The sequence below is a fragment of the Elaeis guineensis genome, chromosome 5 (genome assembly GCF_000442705.2).
Source record: "Elaeis guineensis isolate ETL-2024a chromosome 5, EG11, whole genome shotgun sequence".
NCBI lineage: Eukaryota > Viridiplantae > Streptophyta > Magnoliopsida > Arecales > Arecaceae > Elaeis > Elaeis guineensis.
The window spans coordinates 3,301,741-3,327,947 of NC_025997.2; the positions used below are offsets into that span (position 1 = coordinate 3,301,741).

Here is a 26,207-nt window from a genome sequence, read left to right on the forward strand (position 1 = left end):
TGATAAAGCTTCTAAAGTCATGCTAACTTTTATCTCCTTTTCTCTTCTCAATTGCATGTTGTAGCTCATTTTCCAATCTTTATATGTGGCAAGCTTCTTATATTCATGGTTACCAATTACAACAAATTTATTATTACAAATTTGATTCTTAAGATCAATGCTGCCGCAAAATAGACATCTCATGTGAAAAGGATATATATATATATATATATATATATATATATATATATATATATATATATATATAGATACACACACTATATAATCAATGAAAATCTAGCAAAAATAGAGTTATATGTCAGTCGTCTAGAATTTTATAGTGAATTCTCTCTTTAGTAATTTAACATCCAAGTTTTTCATCTACCATCAATTAACTTTATGATTTGCAGACTATGCCAAAAAAAAAAAAAAAAACCTGTGATGACGAGAATGTATTGATTGTTTAACTCATTCATTAACTGCAATTAGGTAGTTGATACAACATGTCACCAAAAAAAAAAAAAAAAAAAAGAGCTCGCATCCCATAAGAACTCTATCTTTTGTTAAATAGAACAGCTAATTACCTTATATAAGAAATTCTATCGAATTATCTGTTGTTAAGTAGTTTAAGTCAACAGGTGCCCTACATCAAATTATCGATTGCTCCCAACATCTACCATAGCAGTAAAGTTTCTAAATTTCCACCTTTTCCACTACTAACGGACTTCAGCATCGCTGAGAGGTCATCGCAAGTCCATTACACGGTGGAAATAGGAGAAAAATCCTTCGTCTTGTGCCAAATTGTTCACAGAGAACTTCCAAGCAGTAAAACAGAAAGTGCTGAGACAAATACACTCTCCTTTTTAGCATGTAACTCCATGGGGTCTCTCCGTGCATCGTCCGTTTGTATTTTGGAAACTGATAACCTCATTCGAATTTGGATACCAGCGAAGTCTGCGTTGTGTTGGTTAATTAATTTAAAAAGAAGACCAGCTGGTGGGCCCCAGGAAGCATTGCCAGCTATAATCCTCTCAAAATATACCCGACTCCTAGTGACACCCACATTGCCTACCTAAAAACAGCACCCTAGTCATTTGTCGTGAGAGACACACGGCATTCCATTTCTAGGGTTTCTTTGTGGGTGCCTCCGGACGACGATCCACGGACAAATCGAAACGAGGATTCGAAAGCTTCTCTTTTTGCCCTCTCGAAACTCCAACGAATCTCTCCCCCCAAATCCCTCGATCATTTTTTCCTCTTTCGTTTCCCCAAATCGCTCTTCCTCGACTGAGAGAAGAGACCGAGAGTATGAAGGGAGAGATGACGGGTTCAAATGTGGAGCAAGCGGAGCAGAAATAGAGAGATTCTATCGCAAAAAAAGGAAAGAAAGAGACAGATAAAAAGAAAGAGAGAGCGAGCTATATAAAAGGGGGGAGAGGGAGTGATCTCGGGTAGTGAGAGGAGAGAGAAGTGAGGGATAGAATGCCGGCGGAGGAGCCGGTGGGGGCGCCGAAGAGGGCGCTCAGCTATAGCCCATCGCGGAGCCCGGCGGGCGCGAGGCTCTATGGGACGCCGTCCGGGCGGCAGCAGAGATCGTCACCGGCCGCCAAGAAGCCGCCGGAGCCGCTCCGGCGGGCCGTCGCCGACTGCCTCTCTCCCTCAACTTCGAACCTTCTCCATGGGAACCCTTCTGCCGTCGCCTCCGAGGCCGCCAGGACTCTCCGGGTGAGCTCTCCTGTTCTTGTTTTCTCTCTATTGCTCTCTTGCTTTCCTTGTTCTTGGTTCTTGGGCGTTTTGATCTCAGATTTGGATTCTATCGAGGGTTAATTGTGCGCGGTTCTACGTCCATCTTTTGTATTGTAAGTGGGGTTGGATTCGGGAAATTGGGCTGGAATCTGTCAGATTCACTTTATAGGATTTGATTCCTCGGATGCAGTGTGGAGCTATGGTTGTTTCTTTGCTCTTTGTTCTTGGTTTCTCCTCCGTCTGTTGCTCAAAATTTCCGTTTCTACTGGTATTGATGGTGAGGTCTCTTAGGGTAAGTCTAATAGGAGAAGCCATCACTAACCTTGAACTGTAATTTTTAGCTGTTGATTGCACCTATTTGTACGCTTATCTCTATTTCCTTAATTACTTGTTACGACTATATTCACTTTGCCAGAATTATTATTAGCCGATGGAACTTTGTAGTTAATTGTAGCACATTTAATAGCTGGCAGGCTGGGTAGAGTTAGTCATCCGCTGATTTTAGGATTTTGAGATACTTTATTGGCCACTGATCTCTACTTTAACCATAGTTGTTGGTCATACTTTCCAAGCAATCATCATCTTTTCAGCCTTCATCTTGTGCACCATAGGATTGACTTGTTTATGTTTGGTTGAAAGAAAAGAAGCACAAAAAATGTAGGACCTTAAAATATTAATGAATTAACTCCAAAAAGAAAACTAGTTTGTGTTTAGCTGAAACAGATGCAGCGTGGCTGAGAATGGCTATTGGGCTAGCCTACTATTTTCCATGCTTTTGAGTAACTTTTGTTTTTCCGATTTTGTTGTAATCTTCATGGATCAGCTCTGTGACTTAAGATTTCTTTTCTTCCCATATATCTCAGATGTATAGTTCTTTCTACCGTTACAGTTGCAGTCATGATGGATGTCATCTTTTGTAGCAACTGGGTGTGCAAATGAGCTTAGCCAAGCCAAGTGGTAGGCTATTCAGATGTGTTTGCTGCATGAAAGGGTTAATGAAGCTTGAGCTAATCTTAAAAGAAGGTATTCTAGCTTGGCTTGTAAGGATTAGAGTTGAGATTGAATGAAGAGGCAATTTAGAGTTAGCTTCTTATGATGTTGAGCTGAACTTTTATTTGCTTTTGTAAGCCTTTAGTGCTGAGGCTTGGCTTATTTAAGAGCCAAGCCTTTAGTTCAGGTTTTAAAATTGGTTTCAGTTAGGCTGTTTCCCAATTGGTTTGAGTGAGGCTCTTTTTGAAAAGCTGGGACCATTTGTAACCCGGAGACTTTGATCTTCTTGTAATTAATTTTGTCAGTTCTTGCTATTAGATCCAACTATCCAACTTGTCATCTTTCCCTTGCCTAGCTGATATTCTTAGGTGAATGTTGCTTGCTTGAAGTTCTTGTCTTTACATGCATGTGGTGTCAACTTTGTGATTCATAAATATTTTGGTAGTCCTCTTGCTACTTGCTGAAGTTGCTAGCCACTTTTCGTCTTGTAGTCAGCTAGTGTTTCTGGCCTATAAGTTCATAGCATATCATTATTGGGGTTACCATTCTATATATGCATTTAGTTATTTGCTCTGCCATTTTATGGTTCCATTGCAAGATGACATTGACTGTATGCTGCTTGCCATGTGTCATATCTTCATGTAGCTACTCATTATACCATGTGAACTTACATGTGAACTTGGCATGTAACTCACAGAAAAACCTTCTGAGGTTCCACTTTTTTATTTACATTGTTTTCCACATTGTGTCCTATAGCTGACTCATTGCTTTGTATCCTTGAGCATCTTGTGAGATTCATGCATAGTCACATCTCTGATTATAACCACCATTGTTGGTTTCTTCCCTCTTTTATGCTGTCTTTTTTTTTTTTTTCTGGCAGATCCATTGCATACAGTTGGCCAATCATTCTTGTGGGATCTAGAGTAGCATTGATTGATAAAATCTCAACCTTTCCATCCTATTATGTTATCAATCATATTTTTAGTGTTTTTCCTCCTTTTTTTTTTTAACCTTGCATCTCGCTCAGACTCACAGGCATAATGTGACTCCTTGTGCTTTTATGTGCTTATGTCCCAATGATAATAGTACATTCTCTCCACTGCTTATCAAATTCAAATCAAAAGGGGCTTGTCACACTTCTTCTGTGATATTTAACATGACAATTACTAAGTTGAGATTCTTTGCCTGGCTGGAATTTCCTTTGACAATGTCTCTATTACAGTTTTAATTTATGTAACCTTCTGTACTAAATCAATGTTCTTGGGCATTGATGAAGCCAATTACAGCTTTGACTAAGTTTGCAAGAGCTAATCCTTTCAATTTATATGCTTGTTCTTTTAAACCAAGTTGATCACAATTCACCTGTCAAATTTTACACTGGTGACCTGCTGTGAAACATCAAACATATAAAGGGAATTACTTCATGAGCCTATTTCTGCAGTCCTTCACTTCTCAATGAGATCTAGGGATGAAATCTGATGGATAGGCACACACACTCGGACTGAAAATGACTGTTGTCAATTCTTTCCTTTTTTTAATATAGGGTTATGTCACTTAAGGATAGAAAGAGCATCTGTAATATATAATGGTCAATTCATATATTTAGGAGTTAAATATGGCATTAAAGTGTATGCTTTAGAGTCAGCTCCCTCTAATATAGTTGCGAGATTTTCCATTTAAGTGGGCTTCTTTTATCTCTAAGAATGGAAAAAACTAGTGCAGAACATCAGTCTTGAGAACCCATTCACATTGACTCCTAAACGTGCCAAAACACAGTGCTTTTTTTTCTGTTTGGGGGGGGGGGGGGGGGTTGATTTTTCCAGCTACTTGGAATATCCAGAAGCACCATATAAATTGGAATCAAAATGTCATTCTAGGAATAAACAGGTTTGACCAAAATTGTTATTTCTACCCTCTTTCAAATTTTAAAAACCTGCTCTGGCCTTGCTTCTGAACAAAACACCATAAAGTCATGTCCTTTTAAGTTTTTGGTGATGCGAAATGATGGTAGAAATGAAGTTTTTAGAAATGGCCCACTTTATTTGCCTCTTTGCATATTTGGACTGCTTCTATATCTTGGCTAGAATGACCTAGTTTTGAAATTTTAGGCACTTTTGCCCCCAGCTCCATCAGACATACATAAGCTGTGTGTTTAAGTGAAGTTAAATGGACATAATTTTTCTATAGGGAATGCACATGTATTTTGAGTTCTGGGTGTATATGTTTTTTCATATGGAATTGCTGGAGAGTGTATTTGACAGGGCCAGGAGTGAAATTGCGAAAAAATTAGAATCTGCTTGTTAGCTCTGATAGATAAGATTAACAATTTGATTAAATAAACTGCTTAAATATGTTTGATGCTTTGTACATTGAACAGATCAATGTTTAATTGACAGTTAGTATGCTTGTGTAATGATGATTAAATATGTTTGCACCCTACAACAGTATGCTGGTTTCATACTGGTATTACAGGTATAACTAGAGCATGGCATCTTTGATTGACATGACATGGAGTTGCAAGAGTGCCAAGCATCACAATGCTTCCCTTTGGGTTTTAGGTATATTTTAGAATGGATACGCACCTCACTAATAAGACTATGTTGTAATGTTGCTCTTGCACAATATTGGAGCTTCGCAGGCCATAACTTGCTGTTACTGTATTCTTTCTCATTTCAATGATTGTTTGTTTTCATCTTTCTTCCACCACCAACCACCCGTCTACACACTAATACCCGACTACCACCACAATATCCTTTTTCTTTTATATTTGTACATCTTATTAATCTCAAAGTCCTCCCAATAATTCTAGCCACATGCCACCCCATTTGGTTACTGATAGCCCTCCAGTTAGCTTGTAACAGTTTGAAGTGCTGCAGTTAATGCCAGCATTCCATCTGTGATAAATACGTTGAATGCATTCAGTCACCAAATTTGTTAATTCTAAAAATTACCTCATTATTATTTATTGTTGTTGTTATTATTGTTATATTATAATAATTATTCCACAAGCCTCACCACATCGGTTTGGATTTGCCTTCTCATTTGTTCAATGAATTGATTTGTTGGCTCTGGAAGGAAACATGTATAAAGTTTTCTTTGTGTTTGATATTGAAGTGATTATATGTTGGCAGGATTATATAGCCTCCCCATCAACCACTGATATGGCTTACAGTGTACTAATAGAACATACACTTGCAGAGAGAGATCGCAGGTACTTTCATATATAGGGTTTTCTTTTTTCTTTTTTTTCCAAGGTACTGAAACTTATTGGTTCCGATCATGGTCTTTATGCTCTCAAGCTGATCTTTGTTTCTTTTTCAAATCACTGCTCACAATATTGCTCTGTAAGCTAATTCCGAAGAAGCATTCTTTTATGTGCTCAGAAATCTATCATCTCTTTTCTGTATTTTGTTATGTCTACCAAAATCCTCATTGTCAACAACTGCATTGATACAAAAGAGCAAAATGGTTGTATTTTGAAAAGATAAGAACATTAGAATCTGCATCATCACTTAAGTGTTCTCTTCAAAATCTAATAAATGAAGGTAATGTCTGGATCCTTTTGTGAAGTGCATCTTTAGGAATATCTTGAAATGGGAAAAGGAGCTTTCATGACATATCTTTTCGTGAAACTGAATCAGCAAGAAAGAGAGACTGATGATGTAATGCTAAATCTATAACAAAATGATTATCCATCAAATGAATATTCTCATTTTGCTGCTGATTGGACCTTATTTTATCCTTTTCTGAATTGTTCAGGCTCTTGTTCCCTTGTCTGAGTTTGATTTAAGGCCCTTCACACATATTCACGATGTTTTAACCAAATGAAATCCTGCATTTAAAAATCAATTTTATGTGGAAATTGACAGCAATGTTTTATATTTTGATTGCCTAAAGGGTTTGCACAGTTTTACATTTGATCATCTCATATTTATGTAATGTATGTTAATGTTTTGATTCTCTTATGTAATTATTGGTATATAATATGTTTGTTTGTTCGAGTTCCTATCAAGGAAGTTGGAATCGGAACCGCCATCCGTGCCGGTCAGCCGGCGTTACGAGCTGGTACAGGTCCATACCAAATCGGATCGGCGCGAACTGACATAGGGGAGAAAAAGGGAACCGGAGAGGAGGAAAAGAGAAAGAAAGGGGAGGAAAGAAAGAAAAGGAGGGAGGGAAAGCCATTGGAGGGCCACTGGCTGGCTGTCGTGGCCGTCGAACGGCATAATCAATGCCTCGGCACTGCGGGCGTCGATTACACCATCCGACGGCCATAGCAACTGCCCAGCACTCTTGGCAGCCTCTCTGTTGGTTGTACGTCCCTCCAATACCGTTGCTTCCCTTTCTCTCTCTCATTTAAATGTCCTATCGGACGATACCAAGCTGCAGAGGCCTCCGGGGTCCTCTGGTAGCATCAACGGGCCATTGCTGGCTTCGGACGGCGTCGTCCCATCTTCTCCTCCCCTCCTCTCTCTTCCATTCCTCTCTTTCTCTCTCCCCATTGGGTGTTTCGATTTACCTATCCGAACTATCCCGGTTTGCCACTGGTACGGTTTGGAACGTCCCGAACCATCCAGTTCGGGACGGTTCGCGAACAATGGTTGCTATTATTATATGGGACTGACTATTCTAGTTTGGGACCTATCACTTTTTATTTGGATCTAACGAGAAAATGCTTTCAAATTGAAAGATGCGATGATTGGCCATGTTTAACTTGTAGGGTTTATCGTGTCATATTTATCTGAAAAAGGAAAATATGAAAGATAATTAGAACACTATCAACTATTCACTATTTTTTCTAATACTTGTTTTGCTTGAACCAGCCCAGCCGTAGTGCCAAGGTGCGTGGCATTATTAAAACGATATCTTCTTCGGTAAGTTAATTGGGTTATTTTTTGGCATTCCATGACATTCAGTTGATTTTGTTTCATTGCTAATGCAGAAGTAATATATGTAACCAGAGTTATTGTCTTGAATTTTCTGTAATAGGTATGTACCAAAGGTGCAGACTTTGAGGCAGATTGATCTTTTCTGTGCAAACTCAATTGCCGAGTGTGAATCTGTGACCAATCGAAGAGTATCATTGTGGTCCAAATCACTAAGTCAACATTCCGGAATATCAGTAGCAGCATCAAATGCTATTGTCCCTTCCTTGCCAGTGTCCGATTTTCATTCTGCTTCACTTGTAAAGTCCCTGCATTATGTTCGTTCTCTGGTGGCACGGCATATTCCAAAACTGTCATTCCAACCACTAGCACAATCTGGTGCCTCAACTTCTGCAAAGCAATCTCTTCCAACTCTATCATCTTTGTTAAGTAGATCATTTACTTCTCAACTAAGTCCAGAAGCTATTAGCAATAGGGACTCTCTTGAGTCAAGAGAATGTTCTAGTCCATCTGCTTCAGGATTCTCAAGTCTAGAGAAAGTTGATGGAGGAGAGAATAATAAGTATATATTCGTTGACCTCGTCAAATGGCGATGGCCTGGGGATAGAGAAGACCAAATATTTTTCACAAGAGAAAGGTAAATCACAGGTGCTGCTTATCTATGTGCAAAGTAACATCATATGAGACTGTTTTGATATTTCTTTAAGTTCAGCTTTGGTTGAGTAGCATAAATTTGGGAAAATGTGAGAAACTCACAGGAATATCTTTTGACCCAGTGATGGTCTTATGATGCCCCAAGATGCCCATACTCATAGTTTCCTAGAGGTTGGTGCTGCAGCTCTTCTGGTGGGGGACATGGAGGCGAAAATGAAGGAAAAGCCGTGGAAATACTCTGTAACACAAGATTTACCTGATATTGACCTGTTGCAACCTTCGACAGCTACTGCAGCTACTAATTTTGCATCATCTCATAGCCATCTAAAAGCTATAACTGCATCGAAGCGCATGAAACCAGGACCTCATCAAGTTTGGTAATGTGCTTCTTTGCTAGTACCGTTAAATACTGGTTTAATTTTTTTGGTTTCTGGTTGTTTCCGTCACTTTGTTGCTGTTTGCATAGCTGGATGCGTTATTCCCATGTTTGCAACTCATTTGCAGTTACAAGGCCTAAGTTGCTTGCATTCTCATGTAAGCATCAAGATTGTAGATCTTAGATGTACTGTTTGAATCAATTTTGGTAAAATATGATGTAAGCTTTTTGAAAGGATGCCACCAGCAGTACGACAAAAAAATTAAATGTTCAAAATATCAGTAGGATTCTTCCAGGAGCAATACTAAATCAACATGAAAGCTGACCAGTCATCAATGATGTAGGTCAGGTTTAACACCCAAAACTTCTGCTTTTATGGAGGCCTACCACCCAACCTTGTGGCCCTCACTAAAGATGTCCTAACCCTAATTCTTCAAGGGTGTTCATCTGGTTTTCCTTTCAAAAGGACAATTACATGCCTGTTCACAATATTGTAGGAGCATTTATGATATTACACTTTTACTTTTCTAGAAAAAAAGGACCATCAGATCACACTACTGTGCTAAGAATTGTTGATTTGCCCAGCCATGTGGGAGTGCATGGTTTAAGCTAATTTCTTTTTTTTTTTTTTTTGTCAACTTCAAAATTATTGATTAGAATATGTGCATGTAACTGATATATTTCTCTCCTGTAGGAAGGAAGTATCAGCAAGCACATTCCATCCCCGAGCCCGTCGTCTTTTTCAGTACAAACACTACAGGTATTAAACCAAAGCTCTCTGCAATCTCATAGATCTCCTGTTACAATAGTAATAATCAAGTAAGTAGGTCATTTGTGTGCATTTAAATATGGAACTCTCTGTGTGATCATGATTGTTTGGATGATAACAAGGTCAGGATTCTGATTTTTTTTTTTTTTTTTTTTTTGCAAGGACAGAAGTTTATATGTTGCAAGAAGAAAAAAGATATTTATTTGTAGGACAAGAAAAGAACAGAAAATATTAAGAATATCGACACATCTCAGTAAATGGGCAAGTGATCAACATTTCAATGAAGCTTAAGATAATATTTGGTTTTTTATAAATTCATGAATGCTCAGTGGTTTCTAGAACTTCTAAAGGGACTCTTTCCATGAGTTAAAATTAACTTTTCACTAGAATTTTCAGGAGTAAATGGGAAAAATTCATTAAACTGGAGTTTTTGTGACTATGATTTCTTCATAACATATTGAGTGTTGAAAGGAGACACTGAATATATTGAAATTGGTGACCATATGTAAATATAATTGGATTTATATTGAACTAAGGGAACATATGATCTGTCAGAATATTATATAAGTTGCATGAATCATTGCAATGACTTGAGTTAAAGAAAGAATAAGAAGAAACTTCAGTGCAAAATAAAAGCTTACCTGAGGGCACCAAGTGTGTTGTGAATTATTGGTTGATTAACTTGTTGAAATATGTTTATAGGGTTATGTTGAAGGCCATGGCGACAAGGTTAAAGTCCCTTCATTTATCATCAAATCTTTTATACATGATAACCTACCTGCCCTTAAATGATTCTAAGCATGAAGCACTGGAATGGCTGAGGTGGTCCCCATGAGGATGGTTTGAGTCCATTGGTTTTGGGCGGATACCTCACTGGGGTTGTAGGGGGAGCTGCTGCTGCTGCAATGTGGCTGCCGCACTGTTCCAGCATGCCCGCGGGCTCATCGAGGATGAGCGGTGCTTTGCACCCCTGGCGAAGCCTGCCCATATGGATCGAATGGATTTTTAATTAAAAAGCTACTCTCTTAAATACTTGTTTTACTATTTTTCAGAAGCTTATCCTTAACCATAAGGGTTGGAAATATGTTGACCCCTGTTCATGTCTGTACCATACATTACAATTTTCAATAAGGTGTTGTCTAGCTTGTAAAGCAAATCCTTTGGCTGTTTTTTGGTTGAAAAAGGCAGTGTTCCCTATTACGAACTAGTAATTTGCTTATGGTACTTGATTTTTTTCTTTTTTTGGGTGCTAATTTGAGGCATTTATGTAACTTGATTTTTCCTCAGGTTGCTTTGCTTGTTCCTAACTCCCCAAATTAGTGTGAATAATAATTTAATTATTAATGTGGATGTGGAAAGTGGAGGATATAGGGAAGTTGTTGGATGTGAGATAGAGTTTTCTAAATAGGTAGTTGAGCTAACTACTATTAATTGAAATGAAATAAAATTCGAGCAGACATTGTGATAGGAAGGTCCAATAATAGGTCAATGTTGATCGAAAAGCAAACTCCTATAAGATAGTTTATTGTGCCTTGCTTTACTATGGATAAACTAATTTTTGTGAATGGGCAGGGATGACAACATAGTTGCCCTGATGCAAAAGAATGCAGGAAATGGCAATGAAAGCATTGTTTGCAGTATCGGTTTTGCTACTGTACTTGTGCCATGTTGGTAGCCTGGTACAGTGTTGGTATGAGTCAGTTCATGGTACCAATACTTGGTCCCCCCTCATACTGCGTATTGGTTTGCTACCATTATAGCATGATATGCTTGGTATGGGCAACATGGTCAAGTATGGTGAACGGTGGTTAGAAGAGTTACCGAAGCAGGTAGAGGGAAGTGCCATGTAAAAACAAATGGAGATCTGGGAGAAACTCCATAAAAACCTCTAGAAATCATTGAGAAGTAGTTCATTGGTGGTGGTCCTTGGAAGTTTCTTGCTAGTTTCCCTTGCACTTCACATTTCCTAGCAAATATCTGATTATGAGAAAAATGGATTGACTCCATTTCCAATTTTTTTTCCATCATTAGAAGTTCTAGGATAAGTGAGAGCAGACTTCTTGTTAACTAGGGCGAGATAGGGAAGGGAAGATTATGGTAGACACTGTAGGAGTTGGAAGGAAGTAAATTTGAGACCAAGTGGGTTATTGTTTACTTGGTAAGTGGATTTAGAGGCTAAACAAAACAAAGGTAAAAATAGGGGGCTGCATAGGTTAACTTTACCTGCTTAACCTATTTAAACCGTTTAAACCCATTTAACGCATTCAAAACCCACTTAGCCTGTTTATCTTGTTTAACCTGATTTGACCAGCTTTAGTAAATGGGTTATGTAGGTCGGATCAGATTACCTATTCAATAGAAAGGTTGGGTTTTGGATCTGGATTTTTGACATGTTTAATAAATAGGTCAGATTTGGGTTGACAAATTTTTGACCTAACCTATATCCGACCTGCTTGCCACCCTTAGGTGCATAGGATTCTGTAACATTGTAATAATTGTTTGGGAGTTCAATTATTCTCATCTACTCAGCACCCCTTTTCTCTAGTGCAGAGAATGAAAGAATCAGAGGTGAAAGGCCAATAGAGGCTTCATTGTGAAGTTTTTTATGTGCAACTTTCTAATGATGATGTCAGGGCATATTCTACATCCCGCCTGCAACTCATTTTGAACTTCTAACATTCGTGTTCACCATTATATACACAACAATGAATTGAAAAGAGGCACCTTAAAAACCTCAAAGGTTGCAGGCATGCCCATAGTGGAAACTAAAATTCTACTTCCCAGAAGACCTAAACCATCCTTTGTATCCCTTTAATGAGGGGTTCAATGACCATGGCCGAATTATAAAGATTGAAACATTTCAGGTTTAAAGTTTGTTTAACAGGGAAGTCGTCACACTCCACAACCTTACCGCATGCAGATGAGTATTGACTGAAAATGACTGCTATTCTTGTTTATGGTTGAACTTGTTTGGCACCTTTTGTCTTCCCCTTGGCCAAGGTTGGGTAATAGGTAGTACTGAAAACATGGAAAATGATCTTTCCTGGTGGAGGAAGGTAGAAGTGGGACTTCCATCCTTTTGCTATAGTTACCTGGTGGGCAGCACAAAGTAACAAGTAGAATTCTTGAATCAGCATAGGAAAAGGGTGGGTCGTATTGTCTGCCAGAAATTTGGGTTGAGTAGGTTTTTGGCATGAACTTAGTATTTGGATTTACTATGACCTTGTTATTGGATGAAGAAGCTCTGCTGCATCAGTTAAATGTCTTGATAAATATCAGATATATGCATCTCCATAGAGGTATTCATGCTTTTTGTCCACTGTGTGTATGCGTGCGCACGTGTGTGTGGCAAACTGGCATCTTGTATTTGGAAACTGTTATGTGCTTAATTTCTTGCTCTCTCTCTTATTATCAACTTAACGTGTACCAGTGAGCAGCAACCTTTGAGGCTGAATCCTGCTGAAATTTGTGAAGTGATAGCTGAAGTTTGCTCAGAGTCCTCTTCACCATATGCGAATCAGTTGAATGCCTCACCGCAATTAACTAAGCAGAGTGGGCAGCCGGCCACGGATGTTGCTGTCAGTGTGCTCATCAAGCTTGTTATTGACATGTATGCTCAAATAGATCTTTGGGCTTGCTAGATGAATTAATGTTTGACTTGTTTATATGTTTTCATCATGTTAAGTTCCACTAATGCAATACTGAAGGTCTCTATTGTACAAATCTGTTGCCTATTATCATATGGTAGTTGACTCCTGAGTGTTTTCTTATTTAAAATCTGATGCTTCTTCTAGATCATCCACATTGTTGCTGATGGTATGATTGTCTGATAAAGCACCTAAGACATTTTGTTTGCAGTAGATTGGTCATATATGGTTGTAAAATTTAATGACCATTTGACAATTCTAGAATACATCACCAACATTTTCAACTGGTTTTCTTTCAAATTCATTTGAACTTCTTAAAATGGTCATTTGCTTAGTGTAAATGTGAGAACATATTCTAATTCTTTTGACATCCCATTTGTAAGCTTATCGTCATGTCACATTAACACTTTTTTTTTTTAATTTCTCTATAATATCATAAAATTTTCGACATCCCATTTTCTCAAAATCTTCTAAATTGCATATTTGAACCTAAACTTTTCGTACATCAATGTGAGATCATGTTACATGACATATAGTCATCAATCATTCAAATGATTGCCTTAGCATCTCTCTGTTATTGGTGTGTGCTCCACCAATGAAAGCACCCTGATTTTCATCTCCTTTATCAAGCTTCCACAAAAAATTCTTATAAATTAGTTCGATAATGAACTTGACCGATGGATGAAATGTTCTATACCGATAACAAGACTAGTGAAATTATGTGTTGTGTGAAGATTCTGGAACCAGTGATGTGCTTGCATTTGCAAGAGAATTGGTAAAGAGTGGATCTGCAAGGCACATGAATTTTGTGGTATACTGCATGTAGTCATTCATGGCCTCATCTTCAAACAAGGTTAGATCAATTCCTTGTATTATGCACTGATAACGAGAACAAGCTCTTTGTAGAGTCTAACACCCTGTTTTATAGAAGCTGAGGTAAGTGCACCTAATTAATTGCTGAGCTTAGCTTTCATCAGAGGAAGAGGGCCTTAAAATATTCATGAGCAAGCCTGATATATGATAAAAAGGCAACAAGTTAAATGCTTTCTGTTCAGGTTTGCTTTGTTAACCTAAAGAATCTTGTCCATCTGAAAATGCTGTAGAGCCAGTTCTTATCCTGGTTGTTTAGTGCTAATAAAATTATTTTTCATTAATGTATTAGCTTACATCTTCAAAGAGGTAAGGGATGTCCAGTTGCTGAAGCAGAGTAGGAATTTTTCACTGAGCTCAAGAAGATCCTCAAACGAGCATGCTTATCTTAAAATCACGTGCTTGCTGGGCATATTTATAGGCAAGCTTGACCTTAACCATGCCTGCATTACTTGGTGGGATACCTAATCAATTTTAAATACTATCGATTGCTTTCTGACGTAACAATTTCGAATGTCCATGTTCTTGATGGAGTCTCTTGCCCCAGCAGCTTATATATGCTGACTTCATGAGTAGGACATTCATGTGGCAACCTTCATTTCAAAATAAAAGCCATTAGTTGAGCTGGTGATGACTTTGTATCCTTGGGTCATGTTTATCATTGCTGTAAAGAGGTAATAGGCATCATCAACGGTCAAGGAACTACCAACAGTGATGATGTTTCCCAACCAACACTAAGCTAACCTAAGACAGCTAAATCAGGCTCAATGCCAAAAACCTATTCTAAAATGACCCAATCTCTTAGTTTTATCCTTTACTACACTATATTTGAATTTAATTATTATGGTGACTAAACTAGTTGAGATTTGTAACAGAAATTTTGTGGTGTTGCGCCTATATAAAAGCCACTGACTTGCTATAATCAAATATTATTTTTACTTTTCTGCATTATATTTATCTCAAGACTTTGTGACCCTCAACTACCATGATTTCTGATATTTTAATTTGCATCAAGAGGACTGCACTCATAATCATTGGTCAATTTGTAGATCACTTGTGATAGAAAAATCACCACTATTGAATGGATAGCATCCATTTTTGTATTATAAATCAACAATTAGTAACACTCGAACCATGCAGTATTTTTACTCTCTTCAATTCTCGTACAGTGCTAATCTTTTTGTTTCATTCTCTGGACGCACATTTCCAATTAACTTATCCTAAAAATGAGCATAGGATAAAATAGATACCTGATAGTCTTTCTCATCAACTTTCAAACTTCTATCCAGTTCGACCTTCCTCAATCTAGCAGAATTCTTTTTTATATAAAAACCAATAAATTTTATATGACTCCTCTCACCACCACCATAGCCTCTATTTCAAATATCACCTCCAACTTTTCTGTTTTCAGCCTTAATTAGAACTTTTCTAGCCTTATAGGAAGTTGTTGTAATCCTAGTTTTCTTATATTCCCATGATTTTCATCTGCTCTTGTTCCTCGAAAGCCAATACTTATGTGGCACATTCATGCACATACCTGTTTTACTGATGCTTATCCATTTATTTTTTCCAACAGTGGGCATTTTATTTGCCACTGAAACTAGTAATAAGGCAAGTTACTGAAAAAAATTGAATGGATGATCTAATATTTCATAATATTTATTCTTGAACAAGTTGTTAGCTTTATGAATCTTGCTACTTGCAAAGCCCATGCAAGACTCAAGACAGTTAACAAGCATTCCATCTGCACCAACCTTTCTTTGTTTTTAATCTCCTTTGTGTTTCCTTGTATCATTAGGATGAGTTAAATATGAATATAATCTCCTTTTGCAGGTATGTGATGGATCCTGGAATTGCTTCTCCTCTCACTCTTTATATGCTAGAGGTATGCTTCGGTTTATGACTTCCTTGAGGGAAAATGTAGATGGATTTCCTGATTTTTGTAATTTTTATTTTTATTTTTTTAATATCTTTCAGGGTATGCTTAGCTCTCAGAGAGTTGCTTCTAGGATCCGGGCTTTTGATTTAATTCTAAATCTTGGTGTCCATGCACAATTACTGGAGCCTATGTTACACGAAGATCCTCCACCAATTGATGAAGCTAAACCTTTACAAGAGCCTTCTTTGACTATTGAAGAACAACCGGGGACACAGGGAAAGATGGATACAGAGTCCAACATGCAGCGGAGGATGGCTTCAGCTGTTGATAATTTTGAGTCATGGCTTTTGGCCATATTATTTGAGATTCTTCACCTTCTTGTTCAGGTGTTAGTTATGATCCTTTGGAGGATTGTTGAACTTGTCTCCATTCCATCTATGATTTTTTTTTTTCTTTTTTTTTTTTCCATTGCATCGTCTAAGAATTGCTGCAGCTGATACATGACCCTCGCTTCGATCATCACACATAGATACATCCACAAGTATACACACACATGTACATGCACATGCACATGGACAATATTGCTTATCATGCATGTGAAATATTTCCCAGCATTTACACTTTAGTTCCAAGAGTGCCCCTACTCTTAAAAGTTAAAACAGAACAAATAACTAAAGCTATGTGTTGGGTATCTGGGATGTTGACAAAAGCATGAATAATTTTCACCAATCTGCCATCTTGACAAGTAGAACTCCAAAATGTGTGTGGACCCCTCCCTCCTGCATTTAGCTTCAATAGAAGTCTCCATCAATTTCATCTAAGATTTATTCAAGACACTCTTTTTCTCATGCCCACTCTCTCTCCTCTTTTTCAGTCCCCATTTGCAATGAAATCCAAATGGCATCCTAGTAATGGGGAATCATGGATCACAATCTTAAATAGATAGGTCCCTGGTTGAACTCCTTGATTAGGAGGGTGAATAGCCATCTTTACATATAGTCCTGTGGCCAAAGTTGGCACAGAGAAGGAATCTTTATTTTCCAATGAATCAATAGTACACTAGGGTCATTGTGATTGGTAGGTGATGGTGTAGAGAGAAGAGTGACCCAAGAGAAGCTTTGGCATGAGGTGCTGAGTTGTAATTTTTGACAAGAAGTGGTTAGTGGATGGTGTAGTTCTTTATTTTTCTTAATAAATGTTGTTCCTCTTATAACAGAGAAGAAAATCATATTTTTAACCCTTTATCTTCTCCCTCTCTCCACTTTTTTCTTCTCTCTTCTTCACCAATCTGTTTTAGAAAGGTAACCTTGGCAATGCAAGGTCAGTGCATAGCTAATTGCCTGAGTTCTATGCTTATTTTAGCGGCTTTAAGGATTTTGCTCATGCTTACAACAATGACCTTAAATCTTTCTGCAAGGCTAAATTTACTTGTTTTCTGACACTAAGTGTTTCACAATCTGTTTTCTTCTATTTTAGTAATTTTTGTCTTGTTGGCTGCTATTCATGCTTTTCTTTTAAGAAAGAAAAAAAAAGAAACTAGCACATCTGGAAGTTTTAGGGGAACTTTCTTATGAGATTGTAAGTAATACTTTCTGCAGAACTTTGCACATTGTGTTACCAACAATGCTTTAGGAGATGGAATAGAATCTTGATTGACAGATAAAGTGTCATGAATTGCCTAAAAGATTTCTGTTTTTTTATGTGAATTGCTTCCTTTTTACTAGAGAAACTTTTGGATAGATCGTGTCATTGTTTCTTGCTCTTCTGTTCCTTTTGATGTTTCATGGTCTGCTTTATCTAGCTTGTTAACTAACATTGTTTTGTTTTGGATTTTGTAATATGTCCAATTGAATATTTGCAGACAGAAGAAAGGGAAGAAATTGTATGGGCATCTGCTCTAAGTTGTCTATTTTACTTTGTTTGTGATAGAGGAAAAATATTAAGGAGCAGGTTGGAAGGTCTTGACATAAGGGTGAGATGCCAAGCTTTCTACTTTTGTTTTTTTTAAATTTCAAATATTACATTAGTTTGCTGTCATATCTTTTGCCTAGAGGCTATGATAATTTCTTTCAAAGTACGGTTAGATATGCAAAATGTGTTCTAGAACATTTGATCCAGCCAATTGCATTCCTATGCTTATTGTTAGGTCAGCAAGTCTAGTCGGCAAAGCACTTCACATCAGTTTTAGGTTTCTCTTATAGTGGAATAGAAAAGCACTTACTTGAGAAGGAAGGAAATATGGTGCACATTCATTTTCCCTTGCAAGAAGTAGTTCTTGCATCCACAATGAACAGATTCAAATATTGACTGGGACAATGCTTGTGATGAGATGATCGTGCTATAACCTGCAAATACTGTCACTCAGGTTTCAGGACTTAATATGGTCAGGGCAGAACTCTTTATAGCAGTGGAAGTTGAAATGGGCTAATTTGTCAACAATTGGAGAGAACAAGGTGTGTGGAGAATACATTAGAGGGAAAACTTCGAAGTAGGTTGCGAAGTAAGCATGATCAAGGTTTTAAATCCTGTGGGATAGGGCTGTCCTATTTTTTTCATGGAACGGGATGCGCCGCCATCCCGCTCTGTCCCGACACTTGGGGCAGAGGATGTCCCAAGGTATTTTGATCTGGATGCTGGGACGCTAATGGGACGTCTTGTCCCGATACATGGGATGGTACCCCATTCCAGTGTCCCGCGAGACGTCCCGTTGGGACCTAAATCCTTGAGCATGACTTAAATTAAGATAGATTTGCAAACATTAACTCTATGACAAAATTTGACAATTCTTTATCAATTTAAATACTTAATTTGACTAGGATATAACTTCTTGGCCTTTTCTAACTTGATTAACCATAGATTCACATTATAAATGTCCAAAGGTATTCCATTGATCTGCTTGGATTTGGCATATTCAAATATGAAGTCATCACATCATGCCAGCATGTAAGGCTGCAAGCGAATCATGCAGTTCATGTACAGCATGGACTTGGCTTTATAACCGTTTCATTCAACCCAGAACGAGCTCTGTGAGGAACTCCTTTTAATGCTTATAAATGAAATGAGCCTAAACAGTCGTTCACTGACAGATTCTGGTCTAACCTTGGGCTTGACCTGAGAAATGACAAATCCAAGCAGCTCAAAAAATGAGCTTGAATACATACAACTAAGTTGGTCTACAATGCACAATGAGCAGCCCTCCAATCACACCTTGTATGTTTTTGCTTTATGGATTGTCTTGCCGTTCATTGCCATGCACTTGTCAAATGTCATAGAATATTTCAAACATTTTCTTACCATTCCTGTATATGCTTTCCTTTCCCCAAAACTAGGCTGTCTCTAGAATTTGTTCCACATTTTTGAGATGTTTGTGTTTACCACTTCATCTTGCATTATCTCTGCTCTGGCTTTCTTGAATGCACATTATCTTATTACATTTCACTAGATTTACTATGGATATACCTTACCATCTCAATTTTGCCAAACTCAACCAGTCCATATGCTACTATTGTACATGTAGAGTATTATCATGTTATGATTCACTTTCTGTTTTATGAAATATTCCATGCGACCCCATTTGTTTGTCATGAATATGTTGCACTCTAAAAGTTTGTATCTAGCTGATAAACCATGCCTCACTTTATATGAAAAAAGGCGTGGCCCAATGCATGAGTCTCTCCCATTGCAATGTCTGGGGAGAGTCACATGCAGCTTTAGCACCGCGTGTAGAGAGGATGTTTCCGTGTTTTAAACCCGCGACCTCCAAGTTACAATAGAGCAACCTTACTGTTGTACCAATGCTCACCCTTTTATCACTCACTTTTTATGAATGCATTATATGCTTTTCCACCAGTAATCATATGCTATTGATCAACTATATATGCTGAGAATTGGAATCATAGGGGGAAGATGGGGAATGGTTGAAGGATTAATATATGTGATGGACAATCCATGTGCATTTTGTAAAGAACGGAGTTACCACTCCATGTGAGTAGTTTAAAATACAACATGCAGTTGGGTGCGCTATGGTTTAGATTTGATTTAGGGCTTGAGACTAGGTTTTGATCCAAGCATCTAAAGAAGTCTTTCTTCCCAGTATCCTCTCATGGTGCATTGAACTATCTCTGCCTGGTGAATAGTTACATTTTTGTTTAGGAGTATCCCTCATCTATCTATGCCTTTCTGTTGTATGCTTTCACTTACAGGTTATTAAGACCCTTGTAGAGATCAGTGATGAACATTCGTGGGCAGAAGTAGTTCATTGCAAGCTCATCTGCATGTTGGCAAACATGTTCTATAAAACTTCAAATGGAGCTATTCAAGCTGCTTCCGATGCTCCAACATTTTTTGCTGAACAAGTTGATCATCTTGGCGGAATTGACTTCATATGTCTTGAGGTATGCTCTAAATTATTCATCTTTCAAACAGTTACCTGTATTTCGTGATACTTACGAAAGGTTCATAATTCAATTGGGTTAGATTTTCTTGTTTGATAATTGACTAGTGTTTTAGAGTGAAACATTTGAGTTAAATATAGAGAATTGATGTTGAGAGATGCTTTATAAAATCAAGTCATGATTTTGGCAACATTGAAATTCCTGAACAGTTTCTAGCCAAAAAAAATTCCTTCACAGTTCGAAAGTTCTGTTAACTTAAAATTTAGTCATAATACTGGTGCCTTGGTAACTTTTGGGGAAATAAGTCATAATTATCTTCAATACTTTTATGGTTTACTGCATTATTTTTTCCTCCTGTGGCCTAACCTTTCTTTCTTTAAGTATATTTTTGAAGGGTCTGTTCTGTAAAATAATGATGTTAATTTCTCAGTTTAAGATTTACCTATAGTTGTCCTGGTAGGAAACTTATCTCATTTTACTTTGCAGTACTCACGGGCCAACTCAAGGGAAGAAAAGCGTGATTTATTTCTAGTTCTGTTTGACTATGTTGTACATCAGATAAATGAATCTTGTTTGGCTGGTGGAAATTCTGCCTATGCCTATGATGAGATTCAACCTGTTGCTTCCATGCTTACGCTTGCTGATGCACCTGAAGCCTTTTATATTGCTGTTAAGCATGGCGTGGAAGGCATTGGAGAGATTTTGAAAAGTTCTATCTCTGCAGCCTTATCAAACTCACCGAACTATGAACGCCAAAATTTGGTAATTTTCTTCCCGTGAATATTATTATATCTTATTATTCAAAGCATGGAATGCATTTGGAAATATATGAACAAACAATCCAAAATAACATGTATGGATGAGCAAAATAAAATTCTAGTTGAGTTTGCTTGTCCATAGGCTGTTGATGCTAGATGTTCAAAAATTGGGAATTAGAGCTGGTTCTAGTGTTTATTTTAGCAAGTTACTCAATTTGTAAATGTGATTTATGGCTCTTGTATTTCTGTACTTGCCATATGCTAGATAGCAATCCTTGATCTTCCATGAGCCTTGAGTCTGAACAAAGATGCTGACAAGCTTACTCAAAGCCACCCATGCAATGAGAGGATCACTTGGTCAGAACTCAGGAGGCAGTCTAAGAGCTATTGCAATTTAATTTTAACTCTGTTTACTTGTAAATACTATCTATCAAATACTCTAATGGGTGTCCACTTTTGATTCATGTTTTGTTCCAGTGTTACCATGGGATCACCAATCACTGCCACCGCTGTTATCTGAACATTAAGAAATTTGAGTTTTAGTTCTTGCCCTACAAAAATCCGTAGTTATCCAAAAAGGTGCAAGAATTACATTACACAGTTGAAAATGATAATGGATGAGACCCTTCCATTACACTTGGTTGTTAATCATTATTATTGTAACCGATCATGTGATTCCTTTTCTTAAAAAAATACTTTGTTCTGTGTTCACTTGTGTAACCAGAAGTTTCATGCGGCACTAATGGTCTATTTTTAGCATGTGAATCAGGTAAAAGATATGATGATGCAAAAAACTAATTTGCACTTTTTTATTTCTTCTCGTGTAATTGATATAATCTATTGGATCCTTTTCTTATGTGTAGCTCTTGGAGAAGATCACAAGGAAACTTGATGCAACTATAAGCACATTCACCAGATTGGATAATGAATTTTCGTATATGATTCGAATAACAAAATCTTACAAGTCCGTTAAGAGTATTGAGAATGGACTTGGAGAAACTGATATCGGTACAAAAGCTAGACTTTCTTGGGCTACCTTACACTCACTTCTTCACTCAGATAGATCTGCTTATCGCCATCATGGGTATATATGGCTAGTTGATTTGCTTCTGTCAGAAATTAGTGAGGATAATGATAGGAGTATATGGTCAAACATTAAAAAATTGCAGCAACAAATTGGTGTCACTGGCAATCAAGATTCAACTGATCCAGAAGTTCCACTGCCTATCTCTATAATGTGTGGGCTTTTGAAGTCAAAACACAACTTTATTAGGTGGGGCTTTCTTTATGTTTTGGAGAAACTTCTCATGCGATGCAAATTATTGCTTGATGAAAGCGAGATGCAGCATGTAAATCATGAAGGTGTTGATTGTAGTGAAAACCGTCTGGACAAAGCAAATGCAGTTATAGACATAATGAGCACTGCTTTATCACTGGTGGTTCAAATTAATGAGACCGACTATATCAACATCTTGAAGGTAATTTGTCATGTTTTACTTCTAAACCTTAATGACATTTGCTGTCAGATTTTTTAATGTAGATCTGTCTTGATCATTTTAAAGATTACTTGCAACAATCTCTTCTTAGAACTTGTTTTAGAAGTATAGGTGATTTTAATTTATTGCTCTTTATGCTTTAGCAATGTCTTCACCAAAACCAGTGATTAAAATCCTGGTGTAACAAGGATATGCTGATGATGGGTATTAAGCTGGTTTGCATTCTTTGCTTCCTGATTTTACAGTTGTATCAGAGAGCTCATCCTTTTTGTCAAGCTGGATATTTACTGCTGATTTGATTGGGACTTCTAATATGCTAGATTTTTTCTGTGTACTTCTGTTTGTATTTATTATCATTGTTGAGTATAATTTGTTTAAAATGACTTATTCTATCTTCAAGCACTAGGTAATTACGCTCTAGATTTTAAACCTCAATATGTTTATTGTAGGACAGTATTTCTCTTCAAATTTGTTTGACCAAATGTTTCTGAGTTCAAGGACTTTCTAAGAGGTGTATCAAAACATTTCTGTAGACTTCATTCTTTCTTCAGTGTTTCTCTTCTCTGATTTAAACTCATGTGCAGATGTGTGACATGTTATTTTCTCAATTATGTCTGAGGCTTCAAACTGCAAATGAAATGCCTTCTGGGAATCTTAAAAGCCTCAGCTATCTTTTTGGTTGTACAACTGAAATTCGCAAAGACAGGGAAGCTCGTGTGTCACAAGAAACACTTCAGAATAATGATTGCAAAGATGAGCTGCCACGAAATTTTAGCACCAGTCAGGGCACTGGTCGAGACACTCCAACATGTGAGACAGCATCAACGGCAGCATTGCTTTTGCGAGGACAAGCTATAGCACCTATGCAGCTAGTGGCTCGTGTTCCAACATCATTGTTCTACTGGCCCTTAATACAACTTGCTGGTGCAGCAACTGATGATATTGCACTAGGCGTTGCTGTTGGCAGCAAAGGAAGAGGGAATCTTCCTGGTGCTACATCAGATATACGGGCTGCTCTTCTTTTACTTTTAATTGGTAAATGCACTGCTGATCAAGAAGCTTTTCTTGAAGTTGAAGGCAAAGAGTTTTTCAGGTAGCTTTTGCCCACCCATGTTGTACGTTATGCTTTACCAGTCTTTTGGATATGCCTAACATTAATGTACTTTTTCGATGTTGACAGAGGACTTTTAGATGATACAGACTCAAGGGTAGCATATTATTCTGCTGCTTTTCTGTTGAAAGTATGCCTTCTCCTTCTCTCACAACGATCTCCTATCCTAACTGTTTAACCAATTTTATGTAATCACCTGTATGATACTTACTGTTTCTGCTTTGGTTCGCAGAGAATGATGACAGAGGAGCCTGAGAGTTACCAACGCATGCTTCAAAGCCTCATTATTAAAGCACAACAGGTTGTAGCTCTTTCACATGTTGCTTGAACTCATTTGTAAAGAGATATATATATTTGTACATATGCTTCTTGTTTGAAATAATAAACACGTGTGCTAACATCTTTCTTTCTCTTGAAAAAAATAGTGCAACAATGAAAAACTTCTGGAGAATCCTTACCTCCAAATGCGTGGAATATTACAGCTATCAAATGATCTTGGAACTAAATTATAAAGTTAGAAGATTATATCAAATTTGGTTGTATCAACAGACATCAACCATTGAGGAATGTCTGGTGGGACTTGATGCTCTTTACCCTATTGGTGTTTCTAAAAGATCCAAGTTGAAATATCTGGACTGAACTCAGCACCAGTAATACCATGAGGTAATCTGATCTTTAATTTTATCTGAAAATGTTCTTGTAATTAAATTGAAAGTGATTTTGCATATGAAAGACGTGTTAATGATCATCACATGTAATAGACAGCTGCTAGTTCAAGCAACTGTATTGATAAGGTTACCGGGCATAATCAATGTAGACACTTTTTTTCTCAGATTTCTGTAGTAGTTCCTTCTGGGTAGTTACTGATGAATTTTCTGGCAGTTTTGTTTGCAGGTGTTTGAACAAATCTTGTAATTTAGCATTTTACCGGGAAAAATTTCAACTGCAGAGGCATGTGATGTACAGGGGACCTTTTGAGGTTACTTTTTTCATTTAATTGATTTAAATTATTTTTCTTCTGCCAGTCACCATCAGAAAAGGGGCATTTTCTTGTTCACCATTCAGGTAAAACTGTTGTCTCCAATGGATCTGTAATCCTACCGCTCGTTTATATAGAGGTAAAATATTCATAGGAAAGTAGCTATTCATTTCTCTCGTTGCAGATAAATAGCCACCAGCATTTGAAGATGGGGTTCCGCAACATGGAAACAACTTTTTGGCCATTAAATTTTGTAATTGTATCTGTAGTTCCGAGGTTCATGCAGGTTTTTTGTGAGGCATCCTTGGGTAATAAAAATTTGGTGTGTTTCGGTAGAAGAACAACATCGTGAGAAGAATCTCTGATCTTGTATAACGTTTGAATGTAATTTCTATTTGGAGGCAGCTTGTCTATTTTTGACCTATTGTTCTGGATCCTAAGTGTAAATGTTTGAGGTGCGTCAGAATTTTGGTTAGTTTATGTTACATTTCTTCATTTTGTTTGTATTGTTTGTGTCATTGTAGGATTTTCTAGTGTTGTAAAATCGTGTAGTGCAAAGTTTTGCTCCATATAAAATAATAAGTCCGTCTGCTTTTATTTACTTTTTTTTGGTAACAGTCTGCTTTTATTTACTTTGTTGGGCTCTTGTTTGAATATTAAGGGTTATTTTAAATAATTGCAGCAGTTTTTGTGTGGCCTATATATATATACCTGAGCAAACCTACGTCCAAGTCGACAGCGGTACTTCGTGTGTGCTAACAGGTTTGCCCAGCAATATTTGTGTATGCATGACACGAACAGGAACGCCAGTCTAGGTCAAGCCAAGGCTTGCCCATACTTGGAAATTGCGGTGCAAATTGGTCTGAACCAGTCCGGTTCTTGACCTGTGAATCCGGTAGGTACTATGTTTAGAGTTTGGAGCTGCGCCCTGGTCGTCGTGGTTGGACCAAGTCCAATCTGAAGTTAATTGGATTACATCCAAAAGTAAGGTGCCATGGGCGCAGACGTTGTGCTTGGATGGTCTGGTTGAGGTAGGGATGAAAACAAATTCAGTACTAATGTATCTATACTTGTACTAATACTTTTTATAAATATAAATATGGATGTGGCTGTTAAATGAATATCAAAATTAATATCTATATTTGTTTTAAAAAATTGTCATTACCAATAGGATATTAAGATATCCATATTTGTCATGAGTGGATAGAGATGTTAGTCATATATTAGTTTTCTCCATATTTTTTATCGATCCAAATAAGTTATATACTATGTGGATGTAAATTGAATTTTTAGTAGAATTCAATGATGAAAATTAATATTAATTATATAATTATAAATAACAGTAACATAATTTATTATATTGATTGCATGAAATACAAGATAATTAAAGATTAAGTCATACTTGTTAAATCTGCATGAAGTTTGATCTGATCAAGAATTTAAGATATTAGTTCAACTAAATTTGTATTAAAATATTAAAATTAAAATTGTTTAGAGTAAAAAATATTAATAATTTTTATCAAATATTAATAATTTTTTATCAAATATTGTCAGTACTCTTTGGTTGTAGAATAAAAAAATAATTATGAAAAATAATGAATTATCTATTTTTTTAGAGAGTATGTAGAAAATTACAAATAAATATAGTCATAGAAGTTACTCATATTTATAAA

General features: G+C 37.1%; 1 protein-coding gene across 2 annotated transcripts; it reads left to right on the forward strand.

The window, feature by feature from the left end:
- Positions 1-1,270: 1,270 nt before the first annotated feature.
- Positions 1,271-25,135, forward strand: LOC105044449 (uncharacterized). Of its 2 annotated transcripts, XM_010922352.4 has the most exons (19): positions 1,271-1,704; positions 5,847-5,926; positions 7,539-7,589; positions 7,705-8,238; positions 8,378-8,632; positions 9,326-9,391; positions 12,831-13,010; positions 15,751-15,802; positions 15,895-16,182; positions 17,658-17,768; positions 19,999-20,190; positions 20,677-20,952; positions 21,812-22,426; positions 23,029-23,537; positions 23,625-23,685; positions 23,788-23,856; positions 23,981-24,218; positions 24,450-24,620; positions 24,719-25,135. In XM_010922352.4, exons 1-17 carry the CDS (start codon positions 1,462-1,464, stop codon positions 24,065-24,067), a joined length of 3,669 nt encoding a protein of 1,222 aa, XP_010920654.1. In that variant the 5' UTR covers positions 1,271-1,461; the 3' UTR covers positions 24,068-24,218; positions 24,450-24,620; positions 24,719-25,135. The 2 variants fall into 2 exon arrangements, with proteins under 2 accessions (XP_010920654.1, XP_010920657.1); XM_010922355.4 differs by lacking the exon at positions 24,719-25,135 and having other exon boundaries at positions 24,438-24,579.
- The last annotated feature ends 1,072 nt before the right edge of the window (positions 25,136-26,207 follow it).